The 20,179-nt window shown below is 38.6% G+C and overlaps 4 protein-coding genes across 7 annotated transcripts in view; 3 read left to right on the top strand and 1 right to left on the bottom strand.

Moving 5' to 3' along the window:
- Positions 1-5,884, top strand: part of LOC141782756 (anoctamin-1-like) — a 79,036-nt gene extending 73,152 nt beyond the window's left edge. For all 3 annotated transcript variants that reach the window (XM_074659453.1, XM_074659444.1, XM_074659463.1), the window contains one exon: positions 1,323-5,884. In XM_074659453.1, coding sequence (XP_074515554.1) covers positions 1,323-1,619 — 297 coding nt within the window. In that variant the 3' untranslated portion in view covers positions 1,620-5,884. The remainder of the gene's footprint in view (positions 1-1,322) is intronic.
- On the top strand, positions 2,371-9,777 carry LOC141782968 (FAS-associated death domain protein-like). Its single transcript, XM_074659823.1, has 3 exons — positions 2,371-2,504; positions 7,314-7,588; positions 8,283-9,777. Exons 1-3 carry the CDS (start codon positions 2,398-2,400, stop codon positions 8,555-8,557), a joined length of 657 nt encoding a protein of 218 aa, XP_074515924.1. The 5' UTR covers positions 2,371-2,397; the 3' UTR covers positions 8,558-9,777.
- Positions 9,778-10,624: 847 nt separating this feature from the next.
- Positions 10,625-14,576, top strand: LOC141782995 (FAS-associated death domain protein-like). 2 transcript variants are annotated; one of them, XM_074659891.1, is made up of 3 exons: positions 10,625-10,834; positions 10,867-11,193; positions 12,796-14,576. In XM_074659891.1, exons 2-3 carry the CDS (start codon positions 10,890-10,892, stop codon positions 13,065-13,067), a joined length of 576 nt encoding a protein of 191 aa, XP_074515992.1. In that variant the 5' UTR covers positions 10,625-10,834; positions 10,867-10,889; the 3' UTR covers positions 13,068-14,576. The 2 variants fall into 2 exon arrangements, with proteins under 2 accessions (XP_074515992.1, XP_074515983.1); XM_074659882.1 differs by having other exon boundaries at positions 10,626-11,193.
- LOC141783031 (low choriolytic enzyme-like) lies at positions 13,676-19,455 on the bottom strand. The gene is made up of 10 exons (XM_074659941.1): positions 19,439-19,455; positions 19,098-19,170; positions 18,401-18,404; positions 18,124-18,201; positions 17,663-17,818; positions 15,880-16,000; positions 15,048-15,226; positions 14,594-14,675; positions 14,234-14,358; positions 13,676-13,984 (listed from the first exon to the last, which is right to left on the bottom strand). Coding segments are annotated over exons 2-10 (807 nt in total). The 5' UTR covers positions 19,158-19,170; positions 19,439-19,455; the 3' UTR covers positions 13,676-13,982.
- Between the last annotated feature and the right edge of the window lie 724 nt (positions 19,456-20,179).

The raw sequence follows: 20,179 nt of genomic DNA, 5'->3' as shown, positions 1-20,179 counted from the left end.
AAATCAATCTCATGACTATTGTAAGGAAAAAATTATGACATCATCATTACAATTAGAAGTAGACCGATAAATCAGTACAGAAATGCCATGCAACGTTTTCACAGTTTGTCCACTACAGAGCACTGACAAGTTGATTTTTACACTGTAAAATGTCCTGCTCAGTATATATCTTGATCACAATTTAAAAATAAAAATGAAAAAGAAATTGTATTTCAACGGTTTGGCTCTGTAGGTAAAAAACAGTATTGCATTTAAAGTCATAATTATAAGACACTAATTGTGTTTTTATTATTATGGGATACCAAATAATTAACAGAAATCTTAAATCATACTGTGTCTGTTGGGAGTTAATCCATTAATTTTTCTGACAGGAATGGGTTGTACTACGACGTATTAGAGGCCATCGTTGCCATAATACCACGGTTTTACACTCCACTATTTTTCTGATTTATTTTTTTTGTAAATTTCGGACTTTATAATATTGCAAATTTGTGAGCTTTTTCTCATAATTGTGCCCCTCTAATCTCAGAGAATATCTGAGGTTTTTTTCATTAATTTACAACTTTAATTTTCGGAATATTACTCCCCTCACCCGGCTCTGTAATTGTTTTGTTTTTTTACCTACAGTGGCTCTAATACGCCATCGTAGTATTTATTTACTGCATAGAATCGCAGTAAATATGAAAAAAAAAGCTATAGTCAAAATGTAAATATAATACCTTTTTTTATTGATTCTTGACTTACAGTATATATTTGGAAGCTTGACTACCTTACATAGATAGCTAGTTCAAAACAGGAAGCTAGGCTAGCTACCGTTATCAAGTCCAGTGCTTTCAGTGCTTTTGCTGCTAACCTAAAAATGTTATAAATCAATAATCAATTAGTTTTGTTGCTGGAAATGGAGTGTCTGAGAAGAAACAACACAATCATCCTCTTACAAGCCTGCTACAACCTAGAAATCGCAAGTTGCGTTAATGCTTTAAAGAAATTAGTGGCGTTTAAACAAATTTGCATTAATGCGTTATCGAGTTAACTTTGACAGCCCAAATAATATTCAAAAGTATGTTTTCATTAGTGTTTAAATGACCTGAAATTAAGAATTGTTTTGTTTTCGTTAGCTTAGAATGAGCTGACGAATGAATGCATTAACTTTGACTGCCCTAATTTAGTCTCAAAATAAAAACAAGCATGGTTATGGTTAAAAGTTATATAGTCTTGCTTTAATGTTACTAGGATATAAAATCTGTGGTTCATGCCTTCAATGAGATGTTCATGTCTGAGGTGCTCTCAATCTGCTTCTCTGTTCCCTCGGTCCCGTGCAGAACGTGGTGATGCTGATGAGCGACTTTGTGGACTGGCTGATCCCAGACATCCCCAAGGACATCAGCCTCCAGATGCACAAGGAGAAGATCCTCATGGTGGAGCTCTTCATGAAGGAGGAGCAGGGCAAAAGGCTCGCGGCACGGGACAACCACAACCTGGACAACTGCACCACCCCGTCGTCGGCCAATCAGAGCCCGCGACAGCCCCGCTCGCGGTCGTCCGTCTCGCACGCGGTGGGCTGGGAAAATGAGCGCAAGCAGCAACGAGGGAACACAGCGCCTGAATACAAACTGTAAAGGAGTTAACCGGCTGCTTAAAGCGAGCTGTTAAAAGTTATCACATTAACACATGATCACTTCTTCATAATCAGCGAAGCTTTTTGCTGCGTTCATGTTGTTACGTTGTTGGACCGAGACATCAGAATTCCTTCACCTTAGGGCCTCTTTTTAACACTTCTCCCATGTTAAGATTTTACAGACACTGTCAGTCCATTAACCAATAAATCCAGCAACTAGTTAGACAACACTCACAGGATTCAGGATCACAAAATATTATTTATTGGATGTACTGTCTTTGAAGGGAACAAGCCATTAGATTCACTTGACTCTGGGATGATGTCATCATTCAGGGAGTCTGAGAAAACAGTGCCAAACTCCACCTGCAACCTAATATGAATCATATTTTTGAGCAGTATGTTCATACCCGCCTCCCTCTCTCCCACGGGACTTGAATGCAGCTTTTTGTATTGAAGACTGCCTCCGTCCAAATGGTCCCGCTGAGAAGAATTTCCTCCTGATTTCTCACCGGTACAAACGGAGATCCTCCCTCCTGCCATCAATGTATAAAAGCTCAAATAGGCCTTTTTTTCTTCTTTTTTTGCACAATTTCATACAACTGCAGGAATTTCTTGATGTACTTTTTGAATATGCAACATGGTCAAGCACATGTGCTTTGGTTGTCGGGGATGTGCAGCGAGGTTTTTTGGAAGACCTTCTGCGTGAAGCGGCCTGTTGATTTGTACTATTCTCTCTCTCGAGCATTATTTTTGCTCATTTGTTTTTGAACTTTTTGAATATGAACAAACTGCCTAACAGTGCTCGGTGGCATTATTATTCCTGGAAGCACAAGTCACAGTTATTATCCATTCCAATGAACTGGAACTTCCAAAAAGCTGCAATTTGGTAAGATTTTACAGCACAAACACAAAGTGATGTCATGCTCCGTCTCGCCGCGCTGAGATGCTGAACTGTAGATACTTCCTGTATGTCATGTTAACGCTGACCAAACTCTGGTAAAGAGAGAAATGTTTTACACACATGAGGTCAAAATGAAAATAATTAAGTGTTTCTTAAAGCTGATATTTTTTTTTGGCCACTTGGGGGCAGCAGAAGAAGCTGAAAACACAACACTGACATATAAAACTAACATTAGCAAACTATTATTCACACATCCACATACTTGCCATCCATGAGACCTTAAAAAAGGGAGGATTTCAAAACGAAAGCAGGAGTTTCCTGCATATTCTGGTGACTTTTAAAGAATGAAAATACCAAAATAATCGTCATTTTGTATTTAGTTTTTGCTCCTGCTTGAGTATTTCTTTTTCTTAGTTCTCTCCATTTCTCTCTCCATCTCTCACTCACTGAATGTCCTTTAAGACACAACGCGACAACGGCACCAATGCGGCTTGCGTCATGCCACGACGGCTTTTCGCTGCGTCGTGCAAAGCCCAACTTTGGTTCAAACTTGTCGTGCAGCAAACAGCTCTCTTCCGCCTGGAAACGACATTTGGTGTAGCTGTATTGTCGTCTGGGTGGAAACAGTAAAGCTTATACGCTCTGTACAGTGCCAGAAACAAGTTGTGATAACGAAAAAGAAAAAAAAGATGTGAAAATTGGTAGAAAAACGGGAGAATTGTGACACAATCGGGAGGGTTGGCAAGTATGCATCCAACACAGAGCACCATTAGGAATCATTTTGAGTGTCTCTGCCACCCAGTCAAGTTTTTACTGTCCTTTTACTGACATTTTCTCTGGTTTTGATTAACTTGTTCTAAGCTAACTGATAACTTTATCTGTCTGCTGTTTGGTCGTGTACAGTAGGTTTATCAGAGAAATCATCGACCTGCTGCTGGAAACAAGGTTGATGCAGTCGACAAGTTTGCGGGCTGTTAAACCAAAACAATGGGCTGCAGGACGCTAAAAAAATGCCCCGTAGAGCTGAGAAGAGCTGCAGAATCTGACTCTGTGGGTTTGTCACTACAAGCAACACCTTTTACACTACACATAGTAATGTGGTCTATCGTTATTAATATATTTTTAATAGTTAGCTGCTATAATCAACAGGACTCCAAATGAATGTTGCTCTGTGTCTGCTGGCTTTTTTTTGCCACTGACAGGCTCAGATTGTTATTATAAGTGTCGGACAACATTATGGAACAGAGAAATAAACCTTTTTCTATTTCGCTTGATCCAGTCTGTTTGTTATTGTGTCATGTGACTTGTCATCGGAAGACAACTGTGGAAACATGAGTGAGAGTTGGAGAAAGGAGGTCCGGTGTTGTCAGACTTTGTTGTGTTGGAGTACAAACAGCGTAGCTTAGTGTTATCTAAAAGATTTTCAATGTCATGGTTAAATATTTAGATGTTGTCAGACACTTATATTAATCTGAGCCTGTCAGTGGTAAAACAAGCACTTTTAGTGGACGACCATGCAGAATTGCCCGATATGGTTACATTACAGCTCACTTAGCGGCTGCCATCTGCAGCGTTTTTGCTCAATACTGGACCAATTTTAAAAAATGTTGCCCCTATTAGTCAGTTAGACACAAAAACATGGTGAAATGGGTTGAAAAATACCGAAGTTACCCTTTAAAAAGTGCTGACATGTCCATGTTGTGTTCTCAGCTTGTGTCTGCTGCCCCCCAGTGTCCACAATAAATCAGTTAATGCAAGTTTAAATAACTGCAAACAAACTCTGTTCACAGGAAGAGAGTCCAGCATTTAATCTTTTAGCCTCACTTGTTCATTTAGTGGATCATCTATAAAGCTTACTGACGTTTACTGATGTCACCTTACAGAGTTCCTTCAGACCAAATTCATCACTTTTGAACCACCGATGGGGAAATGTTGGCTTAAATGCAGCTTTTAAAGAGCCCAGAAGATGACGAGTAAATGTGTTTCGTTTCACTGATTAAAACCGTAAAATCCATTTGCATATCGTTAGAGGGTTTTGATGAGTCGAGTACGCCACAGGTGTGCTGATAGATTTAAGGTTGTGCACTGAAAATGGAGCGTAATGTACTCATGTTTAAAGTGTAGTGGTATAAGTATGTGCATACAATGTCAGAAATCTTGGAAGAAAAGGATAGCAATGATTCTGCGTTTGTTTTTGTTTTTTTAAAGTGGGAGTTTTCAGCTTCTTCTTGACGACCCTGAAAAGCAGCGCCAGCGTCTTGCTCAAGGGCACCACAGTGACTCTCTTACCCTGCCTTATATCCTCCCAGCTGCCCCAGGGATCCCCTAAACGATCTACTATTTAATAGTTTTCATACAAAGGGGATGCAGTCGAAACCAGGAAACACTCTTTCTATATTATTATCTTGCCTTATATTAACCGTATCAATTCATTCGGCATTTTCCCTAAAGCTGCAACTCCTTTAACTATCCAAGCACAAAGACTGAATAATATTTTGTTTTGTATTTGTCAAACTGCAAAATGTGGGAGCGACTGGATGCCAATTTGAAGAAATGTGCTGTTGACTGAAATGTGCAGTCACATGTACAGTCTACTACACTCATCGACGTGTCAAATCCTGCCCCCTGCTGTACATATATTAAACTACCCCAGATTTAACCCCTCAACCCAGACTGAGAGAATGTATTATTCTTTATTTTTCAGTGATGTTTAATCACTTTTAGGTCAAAATGTTGTAGATGATTTTTGCTAATTCCATGAAAATGCATTTCTAAGTGCATTTAATGTGTTAAAAGGGTTTTATCAGCCCACAGGGGACCACTGATCTGTCAACTAGAGACGGTTTATCTTCATTTTAATTCATTACTTAATGTAGAAACAGTCAATATGGACCTATATTTGGCTGTATGTGGAAAACATCTTCCACTACAGACCGCAAAGACATTTTTATCACAATAGACTTCTTTCGGGGATGTGACTTGCTCTTTTGAGCAAAGACTGCACATTTTATTTTGACCAAAATCTAATACTTTGTGTGTCAGTAGGGTTAGCGTTGATATTAAGTAATAGATTACTGCCACAGGGCTGCGGAGCCGCCTGTGTTAGTTATAACGTGATGTCACATGTGAAGACCCCCCCCAATGTCCCTCATGAGATGTCCTTCTGTCGCCATGTTGTATTTACAGCATCAATAAAACAAGTTGTGACATGCTAATATCTATAATAATGTATGTCAAAGCACATTTTGTGTGTGAGTGTATATGCATGTATAACCGGTTTGTCCGTCTCTGATATTTTGAGTCTTTATTTTGTTTTTGTTTAAACTAACTGCAAATAAATGAGAGATGAACTGCTATTGAAAAAATCCCTGCTTTTTACTTTATTTTGGTTTAATTATTAATTGCAAATTTGTATGGAGGACGGAACCTAAATAAAAAAATAATTAATAAATAAATGATTCAATAAATAAATGTCATTAAATGCAGCAAAAATAATATTAAGAATAAATGTAGCCATTATTTAATTGATTGATAAAATGGGACATAAATTTATTGATTTCTGTTTTAATTAGCTTTTTTATTTAAGTATTTATTTTTATTAATTCCCTTATTTATTTACTCTTCTTGAATTTCCCTCGGGATCTATAAAGTTATTATCTATCTATCTCTTCTGTTTAATTTTCCCTTTTATTTATTTCAAAAATTAATTACAAAAAATACATAAATAAATAAAGGGGAAACCAAACAAATTGAATTAAACATATATATATATATATAAAGTTCTTTTTTAAAATAAATCTAGAAAAAAAGCCAAAAAAGCCCCAAAAAATGAAAATAATAACATAAAACATACATAAAGATTAATTAATTCATATTTTGCATAGGAAAAGTTACAAATATATGCTTTGTAATAAAAAGAAATTTGTGGATGTGGATTTACCACAAGTTATTAACACTATATTCTAGTGTGTAGAGCGCTCGATGAGACTTTGCACTCTGGTGACTTTAAAGAATAAAAATAACAACGTTTTTATTAGTTATTAAAAAAAGTTATTAAAAAAGAAAAAGTTAACAAAGTTATTAAGTACACTGCAACAGCATTTTTATGATAAATATGCCTACAGTTAATTCTCAGGAAACAATATTAATTGATTTATTTTTTTATTAATTAATTAATTAATTATTTATTATTTTTTTTATTGTATTTTTATATATTGTACAAATTTGTTTATATTTCAAAGCATGTATATGTACTGCATATTTTCCTATGCAAAATGTTAATTAATCTGTATGTATGTTTTATGTTATTAATTTTGTGCTAGATGGCTTTTTTATTACTTTTTTATCATTATTTTTTATATATATATATTTTTTTACTACTTAATTTTGAATCATCATTCCCTGTGTAGATATGTTTTTATACGTTATTTTGTCTAGGCAGTGGGCAAGTAGGAGAAGGTGAAAATGTTCAATGTCAAATATTTGTAAACTATGCCCTTTTTATAGAAATTAGAAATCCTCCTTATTTTTAAGGTCTCAAGGTTGGCAGGTATATGTACGTCATCCAGGTGTGACTGAACGCAGGTAGGAACTGAACAAGACGTGACCAGTTTAAAGTATCAGCTCACTCAGACCCATCTTGAGGAATTTCCCCGGAACCTGTGAAGGAGTTAAACTGCAAACTCAACAGAGACGCTGAAGTGAAAGTAAAAGTGAAAGGTTTCCTAGTTCAGACTGACCGTTTGTCTCGGTGTGAACTTGTATAGTAAACATGAGCTCTAAACTGTTTAACAGCGTTCTGCTGGAGATTTCTAACCAGCTGTCACCCAAGGAGCTGGAAGACCTCAAGTTTCTGTGTCGGGACCTCGGTAAGAAAATCCTGGAGGACATCACCAGCGGGACAGGACTGTTCCAGGTCCTGACGGAGAGAAGCCATCTGGGAGCCGACAACATTGACTATCTGTCCGGACTCCTCTCAGAGATCAACCGACTTGACCTCTCCAACAAGTTAAACGATTATAGTCAGTCTGGATTTACAGACAACAACCAACCGGACCAGGAGGAGAGAGGTATGAAGCACACACACAGGGGCGGTGTTAAGTGTTTAAGGAAGTTACTTCTACCACTACTAGCCTATTAGGCCTACTACCACTACCACTAGACTACATACTAAAACAATACTAGTAACTAACTAACTCATGCAGTTTTATACAACAGTCTTTAAGCCTTAATCTAGTTTTGGAGGCTGAAGTGTGAGGTAGGGGAGACCGGGGTCAAATGTGTGAGAAACATGTTTTAGTTTTGATGTCATTACTCAAAAACCTCCTGAGCTATAAATACATTTTTTATGTAGGTAACTTGTATTTATGTTCTACTTGTTATCAGTCATCAGATGTTTTTATTAGGGCTGGGACCAGCGGTGCTGGAATGGGTTTTGAAGTGGGGGGGTTGGTGGTTGCACCTCAGATCCTCTAGTCCGGGGTCATGCTCCCCCAGAAGAAAATGTTAAACAATTTAAAGTGAAATGCTACAATCTGGAGCACTTTGAGAGCAAAATTTGTTGGACATTGGACGGGCCTTTTGCCTAAATTAGCCAATTTAATGTTCCTGATTGTCCCAGTAGCTGCTGAATCTACCTACTGGACTAGATTTCCTAATTTGGGAAACAAATCTTTTTTTAAAACATAAAATGCAGATATTCCAACACCTTCCCCAGACCAGTAGGTAGAATATTATCATCAATGTCTCCTCCCTTTCTGTCAGACAAACTGAACATTGCCACAGACGTGATCGCTGGGAGGCTGGGAACAAGGGATTGGCGTAAACTGGGCCGCAAACTGGGTTTGAACGATGTCAAGCTGGAGTCCATCTCCAAGAGGCATCCCACCGAACAGGATGAAACGACGAAGGAGATGCTGAAAGAGTGGAAGAAGAGTCGAGGAGCCGAGGCCCGAGCAGAGGAGCTGATAGAAGCCCTGAGAGCCTGCCAGTTCAACCTGACGGCTGATAAAGTGGTGGAGAAACTCCCACCCCCCTGATGTTGGCGGAGATTTAAAGACTGAGATGAACTCTGGGAATGAAAACAAGAGCTGTGATTAACCTTCAAGGAAAGAAATTAACTATCGAGAAAGTTATACATACATAAAATTATGACACTTCCTGAGTGTCATAAAACATGCTAGTATTGTTTATGTTTCCTGTTTTTATCTGAAGATGAAAACAAAGAAATTATCTCATTGACATTCTGATTCATCAAATAATGATAATTCAGTTAAAGGGACTGTTTGTAACTTCTTAGACGTATAAATCATTGCGGGTCAGACAAGACTCCAACACAAACTTCACGGAAGCACCAAAACCGCAAAGTTCTACCTAGTGAAGCCCGTCTTGCAAAACAGTGTTGGCCGTGGTCAGAAGACACAGGGCAGACCGTAGCTTTGGTCTCCAGGACCGGAGTCTCTGCTGTACTCTGCTCCTCTGCCTGTCTGCCTTCACTCACACACCGCGCTCGTTCTCGCTCAGCTCGCTCCACCTCTCACGTGCATGCGCGCACACTACACACTGCAGAAGAGTTAGTTTAGCTCTGAGAATATCTAGTGGACGTTTGTGCAGAAATAAATGCTGCAGCTCCTCCAGACCAACAGAGGTTTCCCATGTCTTGTGAAGTGACGGGGCTCCGCAGAGAGAAACGTTATCGTCTCCGACCAAAACTCCGGCGTCTCCCCTGTTCCCTCCGACCGCGGTCGGGAGGCTGAGGCAGGAAAAGCCAACACTAGGATCAGCATTGATTCATGGAGAGACCTCCGTCTGGTCAGCTAACATTACTGCCAAGCAGCTGAATTATAGAGTGATATTGTGCTTTTAGCTGATGTGTGTCGCCTCACTGTTTTGAGCGATGCTCGTTCATGTCTAGCGAGCACAAGCGCGAGCAACAGGATGCTGACTTTCGTTGACTTAACGGCCACAGCTGTTAACAAGCAATTTCTTATTCTTACAAATAGTCCCTTTAACCGTATCAATTCATTCAGCATTTTCCCTAAAGCTGCAACTCCTTTAACTATTCAAGCACAAAGACTGAATAATATTTTGTTTTGTATTTGTCAAACTGCAAAATGTGGGAGCGACTGGATGCCAATTTGAAAAAATGTGCTGTGGACTGAAATGTGCAGTCACATGTACAGTCTACTACACTCATCGACGTGTCAAATCCTGCCCCCTGCTGTACATATATTAAACTACCCCAGATTTAACCCCTCAACCCAGACTGAGAGAATGTATTATTCTTTATTTTTCAGAGATGTTTAATCACTTTTAGGTCAAAATGTTGTAGATGATTTTTGCTAATTCCATGAAAATGCATTTCTAAGTGCATTTAATGTGTTGAAAGGGTTTTATCAGCTCACAGGGGACCACTGATCTGTCAACTAGAGACGGTTTATCTTCATTTTAATTCATTACTTATACCGTCAATATGGACCTATATTTGGCTGTATGTGGAAAACATCTTCCACTACAGACCGCAAAGACATTTTTATCACAATAGACTTCTTTCTGGGATGTGACTTGCTCTTTTGAGCAAAGACTGCACATTTTATTTTGACCAAAATCTGTGTCAGTAGGGTTAGCGTTGATATTAAGTAATAGATTACTGCCACAGGTGTTTAGTTTATATATACAATATATATATTTATAATATATATATAATATATATATAATATATTATTATATATATATATTAATATATAAATATATATATATATAATTTATATATATATCAATTTGTTTAATTTCCCCTTTATTTATTTATGTATTTTTTTTATTCTATTTTTGAAATAAATAAAAGGGAAAATTCAACAGGAGTAAATAAATAAGGGAATTAATACAAAAAAACAAAAACAAAAAAAAAAGCAAATTAAAACAGAAATCAATCAATTTATGTCCTATTTTATCGATTAATTAATTAATTAATGGCTACTTTTCTTAACAAAATATTATTTTAAAAAATAAGGAGACAAAGTCTCTGAAACTCAAATATGAGAGGAAACCCTCCCTATTTTTAATGACTCAAGGTTGGCAGGTATATAAATAATGTGACGTCATCCAGCTGTGACTGAACGCAGGTATGAACCGAACAAGACGTGACCAGTTTACAGTCTCAGCTCACTGAGACTCAGAGACTCAGAGAGACTCAGACCTTCTGGAGGAATCTCACCGGAACCTGTGAAGAAGTTAAACTGCAAACTAACAGAGACGCGGAAGTGAAAGTAAAAGTGAAGTGTTTCCTAGTTCAGACTGGTCGGTGTCTCGTTGTCTCGGTGTCTCGTTGTCTCGTTGTCTCGGTGTTTAGGTGTTTAGTTTAGTTTAGTAACCATGAGCTGTAAAACGTTTAACAGCGTCCTGCTGGAGATCTCTAACGAGCTGACACAAGAACAGCTGACGGACCTGAAGTTTCTGTGTCAGGACCTCGGGATCGGTAAGAGAACCCTGGAAAGCATCGACACCGGAACCAAACTGTTCCAGGTTCTCACAGAGAGACGTCTTCTGACAGCCGACAACACCGAGACTCTGACCGGACTCCTCTCACACATCAAACGACAAGACCTCTCAGACCAGTTAAACGGTTACAGTCCGTCTGGATCCACCGACAACAACCAACCGGAGCAGGAGGAGAGAGGTAGGAAGCACACACACACACACAGCACAGTGGAGCAACAAGTTACTTCTACCACTACCACTAGACTACATACTAAAACAACACCACTAACTCACTAACTAACTCATGCAGTCTTATACAACAGTCCTGAAGCCTAAATCTAGTTTTGGAGGCTGTAGTGTGACGTAGGGGAGACCAGGGGCAAATGTAACATGTTTTAGTTGTGATGTCATTAAAGCCCTCCTCCAGTGTATTTCATATTGTTTTATTTAAAGGGACTGTTTGTAACTTTTTATACGTATAAATCTACCGGGTCGGTTTCCCATGCGCGCTCGCGTGTGTCCGGAGTCTCTGCTCCTCTGCCTGCTTGCCTTCACTCACACAACGCGCGCGTTCTCGCTCCACCTTACATTTATGCGCGCTCACTCCACACTGCAGAAGAGTTAGTTTAGCTCTGATAATATGTAGTGAATGTACAGGGGACGTTTGTGCAGAAATAAATGCTGCAGCTCCTCCAGACCAACAGAGGTTTCCCGTGTCTTGTGAAGTGACGGGGCTCCGCAGAGAGAAACGTTGTCGTCTCCGACCGAGTGCCGGTGTCTTCCTCCGGCTGCGGTCGGAGACGATAAGGTTCCTCTTCTTGCTTCAGCCCCGGAGGCTGAGGCAGGAAAAGTCAACACTAGGATCAGCAGTGATTCATGGAGAGACCTTCGTCTGGTCAGCTAACATTACTGACAAGCAGCTGAAATATAGAGTGATATTGTGGTTTTAGCTGACGTTCATGTCTATTTAGAGCGAGCAAGCGCGAGCAACAGGACGCTCACTTTCGTTGACTTAACGGCCACGGGTGTCGCTGTTAACAACCATTTCTGATTCTTACAAACAGTCCCTTTAAAGGTCCCATGTCGTGCTCATTTTCAGGTTCATACTTTGATTTTTTGTTTCTACTAGAACATGTTTACATGCTGTAATGTTAAAAAAAAATAATAAGAATTTTTCTCATACTGTCTGTCTGAATATACCTGTATTCACCCTCTGTCTGAAACGCTCCATTTTAGTGCATTTCAATGGAATTGCATTGCTAGGCAACTGTTTGGGTCCATTTTTACTTCCTGTCAGCTGATGTTATTTACATACACCGCTACAGGAAATAAACTGGGACACATTTAGAATGTTTACGTTTAAAACCGTATAATGGTCTAAATATTGTATATTTGTGACATCACAAATGGACAGAAATCCTAACGGCTTGTTTCAAACGCACAATTTCTGAATACAGGCTGTGTGTGTTTAGGAAGTTACTTCTACCACTACTAGTGTACTACAACTATTAGGCCTACTACCTCTACTACTAGACTACATACTAAAACAATACTACTTACTAACTAACTCATGCAGTCTTATACAACAGTCCTGAAGCCTAAATCTAGTTTTGGAGGCTGTAGTGTGAGGTAGGGGAGACCGGGAGCAAATGTAACAGTTTTAGTTTTGATGTCATTAAAAATTAGATGTCATAATTTGGGAAACAAATCTTTATGCAAAACATAAAATGCAACTATTCAAACACCTTCCCCAGACAAGTAGGTAGAATATTATCATCAATGTCTCCTCCTCCTCCGTCAGATAAACTGGACATTGCCACAGACGTGATCGCCGAAAATCTGGGAAGGTCTTGGCGTAAACTGGGCCGCAAACTGGGTTTGAACGACGTCAAGCTGGACTCCATCTCCAAGAGGCATCCCACCGAACTGGAGGAAACGACGAGGGAGATGCTGAAAGAGTGGAGGAAGAGTCGAAAAGCCGAGGCCCGAGCGGAGGACCTGATAGGAGCGCTGAGAGCCTGTCAGTTCAACCTGACGGCTGATAAAGTGGAGGAACGACTCCAAACCCCCTGATGCTGGCGGAGATTTACAGACTGAGATAAACTCTGGGAATAAAATCAAGAGCTGTGATTAACCTTCAAGAAAAGAAATTAACTATCAAGAAAGTTATACATACATAAAATTATGCAAAAAAACATTTTTTGATCAAATAAATCAGCAATAAGGGTTTTAGGTTGATCACAGATAAAGGCAGGAGTCTGACCATTCAAGGCTTTAAAAATGAATGAGCAGTAAAATCTTCTAAACCTCACAGGTAACCAGTGAAGGGCAGCAAGGACGTGGTCACTTCTCATGACTTCAGATGATTTAAAGGAACAGTTGGACATTTTGGGAAATCCACTTTGTTTGGTTTCTGGTGGAGAGTTACTTTAGTTAAATTATTAAATTCATGTTTTTACATATTGGTTTTGATTAAACAAACAAGACACAACATGTTATTTAGTGAGCTTTAGTGGTGCTGGTAGGTACAGCTGTTTCCCTTTCGCTTCATATTTTACAGATATTTGATCTTCTCATCTAACTTTCTGCCAGATAATGAATAAGCATGTTATCTAAAATGTCAAACTATTCCTTTTAAGATGATGTTTTTTTGACTCAGAATAAAAAAAAATAGGAATGAATTGTAATACTACGAGGGAAATTGCTTTATTTTCAAATCAGAAGCCATCAAACTGTTTACATTGATTATGGATTTTCTTTTCATGTGAGAATAAAATGAGACGGTATTTGAAGTGAAGTGTCTCACTAACATCTCCAGAATGTGTTCTTTGTCATTTAACAGTCAGACAGCAATCAGTGTTCAATGCTTGTGAAGTTTGCGGGTTTAATTGTTACAGGACAGCCCAGACTGCCATCGGTAGCCTCATCTGCTCCATCGGTGTCATGCTCTGATGTCATCAGGATGGCAGGTCAAAGGTTGCATGCAGTTTCTGCAGGAGAAATGCATTAAGGGTCATCAAAGGAACCTTTTTGGAAGGATAATTATAGTCATTTTTGATCAATATTGAGCTGAATATTGGGGTAATTTAGCAGTAATTCCAAAGATATTTCAAATAGGTTTCTTGCTAATTATCACCTAATTACCATGAAATTTGCAGACATATAAAATGAAGTGTTACCGTGGTCTTCAACGGTTTTGTACATTTGTCTTCCATCCAGCTAAGCCACAGTATACTTACAGCACTTGTACAGCCTGTTCAGCCTATCGATGTCATTCTGGCTCATCTGGGTGGCCTGGCCGAAGGAGACGTTGCTGTTGGGAATGGGCTCCATGGTGGGACGGTTGTTCTTGGAGAAGGCGTACCTGGAGAATCACAGACACCATAATGCAAAGCGGGTTGAGCTTTAGTTTGAAGGAAACAATCCCTGATAACTTCTGATGATTTTATGTGATACTGTTTCAAACGCTGCTTCTGTGATTATAGTCAGAAACTCACAAAGAAACACTGGAGAGTCAGAAAATCTTCACAATCACTGTTGGCAAGTATGCTGTTGTGTTTTAAATAAATGAAATGACACAAACACGAAGTTATCCATACCTCTCATATTGCATGACGGAGTTGTAGTCATAAGGAGTTCCCTGGTTCAGAGTGGCAATTTTGTCGAAGTTGTACGCCATGCCTGCAGAGAAGAGAGAAAATATATGTAAAATCACAGACATTCACCGTTTTAAATAAGGCTGGGACGATACACCTTATCTCCCGATTCGATACTATCACGACACTTGGGTGCCGATTTGATATGTATTGCGTTTTTTTAAGTACTGCAATTTGATATTGCGATTTATTCCGATTATTTTTGTTAACTCTTTTAACACCAGACCATGAGAAAAAGTCAAATCATACACTTCCAACACTTGATTTTCTTATCAGTTAGCTTCAGAGCTCCCTCCTCTCTTAAATATTTGATTCATTCAGGTTTAACTCAAACAATGAGACTGCCTATAAGGCTACTTTAAAAAACACAATACAAGTCATAGTGAAACTGTCTAACCATCGATGATGTTTTCCCAGCGCACCCTGATGTGGTTGTCCCTGTCAGAGCGAGTCTGTTCGTGGTTGAAGCCGAGGGCGTGGAGCAGCTCGTGCTGCACGGTGCTGTGGTACAGGCAGCCCTGACGGGCCAGAGACACCGTCTGACCTCCACCCACACGGCCCACATAGGAGTAGCAGCTGTCGACACATAATCAGAGAGCAGTTTTTTAGAAATCATACAAGATATCACCACATGCTCTGATCCTTGTAGAGCAACAGTGTTTTCATTTGTAGTGCATTCAGATCTTTCTATTCAAACATGAATATTCTGTATTTTCTACTTATTCTACAAGTCACAGGTCTAGCAAAGATAATCATCTAAAAATATGCACTTCCTGCAGTTTTACGTAAATGAATCTGTGTTTCATTAAATGAAAGGGAGGACTGAGATGCTTTAAAGCTGCAATAGGCAACAAGATAGAGGTTTTATCCATGTACGACTGAGGCACAAGACTGCACACCTTCTTTTGGTTATCATCACTTCCGGTAGTTGGGACAGATGTGTGGTTTCACCTATTTTTACCTGTCCACTTGGACCACAGGAGTTACAGACAAAGATGGTGAGAGAGGCTTGGATATTTTCTGTTGACCGTCACTTCACGTTTAGTTATTCCAGTTAGCCTTATTGTTTGTAAATCCTTTAATTTAATAAACAGTTAAACGCATCAGGACCATCTGGAACAAGATGCACAGTGAAGAGCGTACTTCAGCCTCTTAGCGGCTTTTCAATTGATAGTAGTAGTCACTACTTCCCCTGCTGTTGAGTTGTGAACCTGCAGCCGGACCCTTACCCGTTCCTGGACTCGATGCTCAGCCACTCATGATCTCCGTTCTGGTAGGGTCTGAAGCGGATGCAGGAAACTGAAGAGAAAGACTCCAGTCCACGAGTGATGATGGATCTCTCACGGGAGGCTGGCAGGACAGATATGGCAGGTTGAGAATATCTGTAGCAGTGGAGCTTTAACCTGACATTAATTTATGTTGTGTAATTGAGCTAATAGACTACACTGTGGTTCTATATTTTTAGTAGGAACAATTCCACTATGTTATTTTTGGACTGTTGCCGCATTAAGTTTAATTTGTATTACTTCACTATCATTTACAGCCTTATTATTATTACTGTTTATACGTCATATTTAAGTTCCTGTATTTGTGCATCTTTTAGTTTCTTCTCTATCCGCTGCTCTTTATTGTAGGACAGGTGTGAGTGTCACTTTAACGGCGTAATCAGTACAATAGTGGAGTCGAGTGTCTGATGTGAGCCGAGAGTGAAATTGTGTTTTATTGTCTTGGTGCAGAAAGTATTCAGATCCTTTAATTAAAATAAAAGTAAAATGTTCCTGCATCCAAATTCTGACTTAGATTTATAGGTATTATCAGTAAATGTAGGCCTACTATAATTAAAGGTGCTACATGTGAGATTGGGAGCATTTCTATTGCAATCGCCAGAAGTAAAAAGCTAATGTGGCGCACCTTAGACAGTATGAACACATTTAAATGATCAAATTGAGAGTAATAGTTTGACTTATCATTTCGGGTCATTTTGTGCATTTATGTTGTACATTCATCTGCATTATGGAGTGATTATACGGTTTTGGAGAAGAAGTAGTGAGGCGGAACGTTCGTGTTCACTTCCGCTGTTTCCTCAGCAACAATACGGAAGTAAACGAGATGCACCGTGTCTTCATTGCTCCTGTTCTACCTGCTTCATACAAGTCGGTAAACTGTAAACAAAATAAGTTAATTTTGGGTCTAATGTGGCCTGACAATAGTATGGTGTCTCTCAGGGCTCCTGCACACTATGAATGTCTCGGGTAATTGTTTACTGATGAGTTTATTGAGTCATATGCTCATTATTAATATTGACTGAAAGTTGTAAATTGAATGTAGGTTTGTTAGTTACTCCAAAGTATGTTCATGTTCCTGTAACGCAGCATTTTCTTGTTTAATACATTTCTGTGGCCTGTAATTATTACAGAAGCGTAATGTGTCAAATGTGGCATATTTAAAGGGGCATTGTGTACCACTTCTGAATTGCACTAAATGAGAATAGTGTTAATACTGTTTAAACTAGTTGAATGCTGTGGGTGGAAAAAGTATTCTAAGTACTAAAGATGTTTTTGGAATATAAAAGTGAATGGAAATGGATGTGTATCACAGAAAGAGTAACTGACTGGGATATTTATTGATGTATTGTATTACATACAATACTGTATTGTATGTAACAAAACTTTAAAATCTCTTAAGATAGTGTTACCACAGACCTTATTTCAGGCATCTAACTCAAAACCCATTGACTTCCAGGCAAGGGAGTGCTAAAACTCATTTCTGGGTTTTAGAACTCCTTCCGGTAGCACTCTATACACTAATGAAAACATAGTATACATATAATATTTAATTTCTGCTAATAGATCTCCTGACATCCAACATACTGGCCCTTTAAATAGGCCTAATAACAAAGAAGCAGTCTCATGTGGTTGTACAGAAATCTGAACACTCATAGGGAAGTGACTATAAAGTAAAATGAATCTTGTCCCTATGAGAATACATCTAAATAAAAGAATCAGTGCTCACAGTAGTTGTTGGTGATGTAGTAGGGGATGTAGACCTTCCCATCAGAATACTTCTGCCACAGGCAGCCTCTGGAGGTGCAGGGGTCAGCGTTTCTGTCGGCATCAGACCTGACAGCGATGTCTCCTCCGATCAGGGCGGGCTCGTCAAAGTCAGGGGCTGCACGACCAACACAGGTGTGGGAGTGAGTTTGATTCACACAGCAGGTTTGAAATTAATGATTTTTTGTACCGTTCCCGCATTATGCTAGTTTTTCAGACTCAGTTTTACAGGTCAATGGTGACATTACATACTGTACTGTTGTTGTGTATGTGACATTTTAGTCGTACATTAAAATGTGTTTTTGGTGTAGCAACCCATGCTTGCAACACAAAATGTTGCATTCAGTTTTTTATTAACTTATCCTACAATATGGCCACTACAACATGGTTAAGGTTAGGTTTGATAAGAAAAGCTCTACTTACTGCGGTCCCTGTTGGCTCTCTCCAACAGCTCACCAACAGAAAGCTCTTTGGCTGTGACCTCCTCAATGGTAGCAACCTCTGAACAACACAATATTACACTGTATGAACTGTGCAATCATCAATTTGAATATTAGAGCTTATAGTTAGATCAGATTCACTGTCACTACAAATGCACGAAAAGGAGATTATAAAGCAGGTATAGAAAATATAGAACGTAATTCTACTGGTGAGTTTTTATTTAAAGCTGGATAACGAGGGGCTATAACTTCGTTCTTACCTTCCTGTAGTCGCCCACAGTGACATGGAAAAGAAGAGCAAAATGTTATTGAAGCTCATTCAGTCAAAGACAGAATGAAGTAGTGAAACCTCCAGCTTTATGAAATGTTTTTGGTGCTGACGATTTTTGAAGAAATAAAAATATTTCTATGAATCCCTGATATGTATAAAGAAGGAAATAATTCTATTGATGTAAAAAATTATAATTGCATGTATTATTTAAACCCAACTCACTGTTATAAAATGTAAAATAAAATGTTTTTATTTCATAATGGCATTTTCCACAATGACACTTTATTTTGTTGTCACTTTTTATGTCATAATGTCACTTTTATGTCATGAGCTTCTCTAGCTCGCTAAATGTAAAAACTGCCATAAAAGTGATATTATGACGTAAAAAGTGACATCATCACGTAAAATGTGCCATAAAAGTGACATCAAGACATGCAAAGGGACATTATGACGTAAAAAGTACCATAAAAGTGCCAGTATTACATAAAAAAGTGACATTATGACATAAAAAAATGACAAAAAAATAAAGTGTCATTGGGAAAAATGCCACTGCATATATATATATATATATATATATATATATATATATATATATAGGTCGTCATTGTAAATGAGAATTGGTTCTCAATTGACTGGTTAAATAAAGGTAAAATAAAATAAATAAATAAAATTCTGGAATATTTTACCTCAGCCCAGGAAGAGGACACAAGCAGCAGGCTCACGAGAGACCAAGAGAAAACCAACATGGCTGCAACAGATCTGTAATAACCAGATAGAATAAAGAATGAAGAAGATGAGGAGGAGGGAGATGAAGAGAAAACATAATTCAATAGAAAGAAAAGAAGATACAAACATTTTTTTTTTCTAAAAAGCACATCATCATAAATATATATTATATCTAGGTTATATTACTCTGCATGCAAAATACCAATGTAACAAGCCAGATGCTTTAAACGTCACCTCAGCCACTGACAATGTGAGTATGAACGATGAAGGACGTCGTGGTAAAGGAAGACGGGGTTCTTACCTGAAAGCCTGAAGAGAGAATGAGTGTCTCGCTGTTACCCACTGAGTTTTTATCCTGTCCAGGTTCTCAAAAACTAATAAACAACATGATGTATCAAAATGTGCAAACAAAACAGCACACCTTTATCACTAAATGGAAACTCTTGAGTCCATGCCACCTGTGTGAAACGTTGCGTCTGTCCCAGGTGTGTCGGTGGGTTTGTGCATGGAGTTGGCGACAGTACTGCCTTTCTCTGTGCAGCAACTACAGAAATAGTTCTACAGTTCAATAAAGGCCATGGACAAGCCAACAAAACACGTAGACACTCAAACACGCACATAGACTTACCTTTTTTCCGTGACGCTCAGCACAACTTTTAGCAACGTATTTTTCAAAATAAAACGACTTAGTTAGGTTTAGAAATAGATCGACTTGGTTAGACTTAGGCAACAAACTACTTAGTTAGGTTTAGGAATATATCGACTTGGTTAGACTTAGGCAACAAACTACTTAGTTAGGTTTAGAAATAGATCGACTTGGTTAGACTTAGGCAACAAACGACTTAGTTAGGTTTAGAAATAGATCGACTTGGTTAGACTTAGGCAACAAACTACTTAGTTAGGTTTAGGAATATATTGTGTTTTGGATTAAATAACACCGTAAGTGCCGTAACTTAAGTACAGAAGTTACGTGACAAATAAATCAACTTTGACTTGTGGTTTCACACGGGACACGAACACCAGACTCCTGGGTTAAAGTTCT

This window comes from Sebastes fasciatus, chromosome 2, assembly GCF_043250625.1.
Source record: "Sebastes fasciatus isolate fSebFas1 chromosome 2, fSebFas1.pri, whole genome shotgun sequence".
NCBI classification, from domain to species: Eukaryota; Metazoa; Chordata; class Actinopteri; order Perciformes; family Sebastidae; genus Sebastes; species Sebastes fasciatus.
The sequence above is the reverse complement of the archived record's forward strand: the minus strand, read 5'-3'. Positions and strand labels throughout refer to the sequence as shown.